Here is a 5510-nt window from a genome sequence, read left to right as displayed (position 1 = left end):
CGTACCAACGCCACACTCATCGACAATAGATTACTGACACAACACAACTACTAGGCCTGTGGATCCACAGGAGAACAAATGCCACTTGCTGGATGCATGCACGTCATGGCGTATAGCACACCCACCCACACAGAGCTGGCCATACCGATCCGACGGTAACTACTCCCGGGCCCGCTCCTTACTCCGAGCGAAGCTGACGGTACGCCTTCTGAGACGTAGCGCCCGCGCCACCAGTTGCACTGTTCGGGGCGCTGCGCGGACCAGCGTTCGCGTTCGCAGTCGCAGTGGCCGTCGCAGTCGCGCCACCGCTCGTCTGGACGGCCACCGCGGCCGGCGCCGACGTTGGCATTCGCGTTGGCGTTTGCCGGAGCACCGGCATTTGCGTTCGAGACAGCATTGCCGGCGTATGCGTTGGCGTTGGCTGGCGCACCGACATTCACATTCGCGTTGGAGACGGCATTGGCAGGCGCCGAGTTGTATCCAACTGAGGGACCACCGGCGCCAACAGCAGGCACGCCGACACCGACATTGGCACCGACGCCAGCCACGCCCGGCACACCGACACCGACATTGGCACCGACGCCGGGAGCATACAAACCGGTGCCGTACAAGCCGGTGCCGTACACACCTGGGGCCACGCCGACACCCACGACCCCGGGGACTGGGATCACACCGTGGATGCGGGTGTTGTGCACGTGGTTGTTGTGGATGTAGCCGGGGTGGATGTGGGCAGAGGTCTGGGCCACCTCCTGCTCCGCGCTCACTCCGCTTGACACGGCGGCGGCGGCGGCGGCGATGCACACGGCGAAGATGTTGCTGCTGCTGAACATGGCTGGGGACTGCTTGCTGGAGACTTGAGCTGGGTCTGGAATGACAGGGAGAACGCTGGCTCTGGGAGATCTGCCTCGACTTGCTTGAGATCGAACGCGGATTGAAGAATGAAGTGTGAATGCGCTGGTGGCTGCAGCGCGACGGTCAGCCCCCCCCCTACTAAAACACGGGAGGCACTGGTACAGACAGACACAAGGACCGTCGGTCAACAATGACCATCCCGTCGGGATAGGATCGTGGTAGGGACAGTTGACAACGACAGCACGTGTTTCGCGTTCGGGCATCTGAAAAGCTACTCTCTTTACAACTGCTTGTATTAATAAAACGGGGGCACAGTAGCTTGCTTGCCAACGGGTTGCCCTAGCACGCCAACGGGTTGGTTACCCTAGGCTTTCTTGTCGGGCCGGCTATGTAGATGCCGACTTCAACATCGAGCATACAATTACCACTATAAAATGGCGAGCCGCTCGGCACTCTTCGCTGCCAGAAATCTGCTCATCCCTCAGCTCCACCGATGAAGCGATTCGGATCGGTTCCTGCTTGCGAAAGTGTCGTGCCCGTTTAGTATCGTGCGGCGACCGCTGACTACACTAATACTAATGACGGAGCGTATCTGCCGCTGACAATGTCAGCCTGGCATTGCGTATAAGAACACGGCGTTGACATACAGCAGCGTTGAATGACTGTGAACACGTTGCTCGCCATATTCGCGCCGTACTGGCGGGTGCTGCTGCAGCCATGTCGATACACAGCAACGATGGGTTACTGTAGAAGATATAGCTTAGAACTGACAGAACTCGTGGTGTATTGAATTGATAGCGTACCAACGCCACACTCATCGACAATAGATTACTGACACAACACAACTACTAGGCCTGTGGATCCACAGGAGAACAAATGCCACTTGCTGGATGCATGCACGTCATGGCGTATAGCACACCCACCCACACAGAGCTGGCCATACCGATCCGACGGTAACTACTCCCGGGCCCGCTCCTTACTCCGAGCGAAGCTGACGGTACGCCTTCTGAGACGTAGCGCCCGCGCCACCAGTTGCACTGTTCGGGGCGCTGCGCGGACCAGCGTTCGCGTTCGCAGTCGCAGTGGCCGTCGCAGTCGCGCCACCGCTCGTCTGGACGGGGCCATCGTTGCCACCGCGGCCGGCGCCGACGTTGGCATTCGCGTTGGCGTTTGCCGGAGCACCGGCATTTGCGTTCGAGACAGCATTGCCGGCGTATGCGTTGGCGTTGGCTGGCGCACCGACATTCACATTCGCGTTGGAGACGGCATTCGCAGGCGCCGAGTTGTATCCAACTGAGGGACCACCGGCGCCAACAGCAGGCACGCCGACACCGACATTGGCACCGACGCCAGCCACGCCCGGCACACCGACACCGACATTGGCACCGACGCCGGGAGCATACAAACCGGTGCCGTACAAGCCGGTGCCGTACACACCTGGGGCCACGCCGACACCCACGACCCCGGGGACTGGGATCACACCGTGGATGCGGGTGTTGTGCACGTGGTTGTTGTGGATGTAGCCGGGGTGGATGTGGGCAGAGGTCTGGGCCACCTCCTGCTCCGCGCTCACTCCGCTTGACACGGCGGCGGCGGCGGCGGCGATGCACACGGCGAAGATGTTGCTGCTGCTGAACATGGCTGGGGACTGCTTGCTGGAGACTTGAGCTGGGTCTGGAATGACAGGGAGAACGCTGGCTCTGGGAGATCTGCCTCGACTTGCTTGAGATCGAACGCGGATTGAAGAATGAAGTGTGAATGCGCTGGTGGCTGCAGCGCGACGGTCAGCCCCCCCCCCCCCTACTAAAACACGGGAGGCACTGGTACAGACAGACACAAGGACCGTCGGTCAACAATGACCATCCCGTCGGGATAGGATCGTGGTAGGGACAGTTGACAACGACAGCACGTGTTTCGCGTTCGGGCATCTGAAAAGCTACTCTCTTTACAACTGCTTGTATTAATAAAACGGGGGCACAGTAGCTTGCTTGCCAACGGGTTGCCCTAGCACGCCAACGGGTTGGTTACCCTAGGCTTTCTTGTCGGGCCGGCTATGTAGATGCCGACTTCAACATCGAGCATACAATTACCACTATAAAATGGCGAGCCGCTCGGCACTCTTCGCTGCCAGAAATCTGCTCATCCCTCAGCTCCACCGATGAAGCGATTCGGATCGGTTCCTGCTTGCGAAAGTGTCGTGCCCGTTTAGTATCGTGCGGCGACCGCTGACTACACTAATACTAATGACGGAGCGAATGTGAATGTCGGTGCGCCAGCCAACGCCAACGCATACGCCGGCAGTGCTGTCTCGAACGCAAATGCCGGTGCTCCGGCAAACGCCAACGCGAATGCCAACGTCGGCGCCGGCCGCGGTGGCAACGATGGCCCCGTCCAGACGAGCGGTGGCGCGACTGCGACGGCCACTGCGACTGCGAACGCGAACGCTGGTCCGCGCAGCGCCCCGAACAGTGCAACTGGTGGCGCGGGCGCTACGTCTCAGAAGGCGTACCGTCAGCTTCGCTCGGAGTAAGGAGCGGGCCCGGGAGTAGTTACCGTCGGATCGGTATGGCCAGCTCTGTGTGGGTGGGTGTGCTATACGCCATGACGTGCATGCATCCAGCAAGTGGCATTTGTTCTCCTGTGGATCCACAGGCCTAGTAGTTGTGTTGTGTCAGTAATCTATTGTCGATGAGTGTGGCGTTGGTACGCTATCAATTCAATACACCACGAGTTCTGTCAGTTCTAAGCTATATCTTCTACAGTAACCCATCGTTGCTGTGTATCGACATGGCTGCAGCAGCACCCGCCAGTACGGCGCGAATATGGCGAGCAACGTGTTCACAGTCACTCAACGCTGCTGTATGTCAACGCCATGTTCTTATACGCAATGCCAGGCTGACATTGTCAGCGGCAGATACGCTCCGTCATTAGTATTAGTGTAGTCAGCGGTCGCCGCACGATACTAAACGGGCACGACACTTTCGCAAGCAGGAACCGATCCGAATCGCTTCATCGGTGGAGCTGAGGGATGAGCAGATTTCTGGCAGCGAAGAGTGCCGAGCGGCTCGCCATTTTATAGTGGTAATTGTATGCTCGATGTTGAAGTCGGCATCTACATAGCCGGCCCGACAAGAAAGCCTAGGGTAACCAACCCGTTGGCGTGCTAGGGCAACCCGTTGGCAAGCAAGCTACTGTGCCCCCGTTTTATTAATACAAGCAGTTGTAAAGAGAGTAGCTTTTCAGATGCCCGAACGCGAAACACGTGCTGTCGTTGTCAACTGTCCCTACCACGATCCTATCCCGACGGGATGGTCATTGTTGACCGACGGTCCTTGTGTCTGTCTGTACCAGTGCCTCCCGTGTTTTAGTAGGGGGGGGGGGCTGACCGTCGCGCTGCAGCCACCAGCGCATTCACACTTCATTCTTCAATCCGCGTTCGATCTCAAGCAAGTCGAGGCAGATCTCCCAGAGCCAGCGTTCTCCCTGTCATTCCAGACCCAGCTCAAGTCTCCAGCAAGCAGTCCCCAGCCATGTTCAGCAGCAGCAACATCTTCGCCGTGTGCATCGCCGCCGCCGCCGCCGCCGTGTCAAGCGGAGTGAGCGCGGAGCAGGAGGTGGCCCAGACCTCTGCCCACATCCACCCCGGCTACATCCACAACAACCACGTGCACAACACCCGCATCCACGGTGTGATCCCAGTCCCCGGGGTCGTGGGTGTCGGCGTGGCCCCAGGTGTGTACGGCACCGGCTTGTACGGCACCGGTTTGTATGCTCCCGGCGTCGGTGCCAATGTCGGTGTCGGTGTGCCGGGCGTGGCTGGCGTCGGTGCCAATGTCGGTGTCGGCGTGCCTGCTGTTGGCGCCGGTGGTCCCTCAGTTGGATACAACTCGGCGCCTGCGAATGCCGTCTCCAACGCGAATGTGAATGTCGGTGCGCCAGCCAACGCCAACGCATACGCCGGCAATGCTGTCTCGAACGCAAATGCCGGTGCTCCGGCAAACGCCAACGCGAATGCCAACGTCGGCGCCGGCCGCGGTGGCAACGATGGCCCCGTCCAGACGAGCGGTGGCGCGACTGCGACGGCCACTGCGACTGCGAACGCGAACGCTGGTCCGCGCAGCGCCCCGAACAGTGCAACTGGTGGCGCGGGCGCTACGTCTCAGAAGGCGTACCGTCAGCTTCGCTCGGAGTAAGGAGCGGGCCCGGGAGTAGTTACCGTCGGATCGGTATGGCCAGCTCTGTGTGGGTGGGTGTGCTATACGCCATGACGTGCATGCATCCAGCAAGTGGCATTTGTTCTCCTGTGGATCCACAGGCCTAGTAGTTGTGTTGTGTCAGTAATATATTGTCGATGAGTTTCGCTTTGCCAATACCGGTAACCCACGAGTGTTGTACGTTCTCTACGTTCGTACAGTAGTTGTATGCAACACGACACGTTTCTCTTGGCACATCTGCAGCAATGGCTACAGAAACAGCGACGAGACCGTTGCGGATATGGCAAGCAACACGTCCACAGTCATTTTCATGAGCGCTGTAGGTATTATACAGCATACAGACACCGTGTTTGTATGAGGAATAGCAGCGACAGATACGCTGCGTCAATAACGTAGTCAAGTCCGCGGTCGCCGCGCGATATGGTACTGTACGGCCACCGCACT

At 59.1% G+C, this 5510-nt stretch overlaps 4 protein-coding genes across 4 annotated transcripts; 2 read left to right on the top strand and 2 right to left on the bottom strand.

The window, feature by feature from the left end:
• Window positions 1–178: 178 nt before the first annotated feature.
• PHYSODRAFT_328103 (hypothetical protein) lies at window positions 179–830 on the bottom strand (the record flags this gene model as incomplete). Its single annotated transcript, XM_009524352.1, has 2 exons — window positions 179–313; window positions 342–830. 2 exons carry the CDS (start codon window positions 828–830, stop codon window positions 179–181), a joined length of 624 nt encoding a protein of 207 aa, XP_009522647.1.
• Window positions 831–1828: 998 nt separating this feature from the next.
• Window positions 1829–2491, bottom strand: PHYSODRAFT_328102 (hypothetical protein; the record flags this gene model as incomplete). Its single annotated transcript, XM_009524351.1, has 1 exon — window positions 1829–2491. The coding sequence occupies one exon, from the start codon at window positions 2489–2491 to the stop codon at window positions 1829–1831; it is 663 nt and encodes a 220-aa protein (XP_009522646.1).
• Window positions 2492–3010: 519 nt separating this feature from the next.
• PHYSODRAFT_328101 (hypothetical protein) lies at window positions 3011–3382 on the top strand (the record flags this gene model as incomplete). The annotated part of the gene is made up of 2 exons (XM_009524350.1): window positions 3011–3044; window positions 3129–3382. 2 exons carry the CDS (start codon window positions 3011–3013, stop codon window positions 3380–3382), a joined length of 288 nt encoding a protein of 95 aa, XP_009522645.1.
• A 1000-nt stretch (window positions 3383–4382) lies between these two features.
• On the top strand, window positions 4383–5045 carry PHYSODRAFT_328100 (hypothetical protein; the record flags this gene model as incomplete). Its single annotated transcript, XM_009524349.1, has 1 exon — window positions 4383–5045. The coding sequence occupies one exon, from the start codon at window positions 4383–4385 to the stop codon at window positions 5043–5045; it is 663 nt and encodes a 220-aa protein (XP_009522644.1).
• Window positions 5046–5510: the final 465 nt, after the last annotated feature.

The sequence above is a fragment of the Phytophthora sojae genome (genome assembly GCF_000149755.1).
Source record: "Phytophthora sojae unplaced genomic scaffold PHYSOscaffold_3, whole genome shotgun sequence".
NCBI lineage: Eukaryota > Oomycota > Peronosporomycetes > Peronosporales > Peronosporaceae > Phytophthora > Phytophthora sojae.
This window is presented reverse-complemented; position numbering and strand designations above follow the sequence as displayed.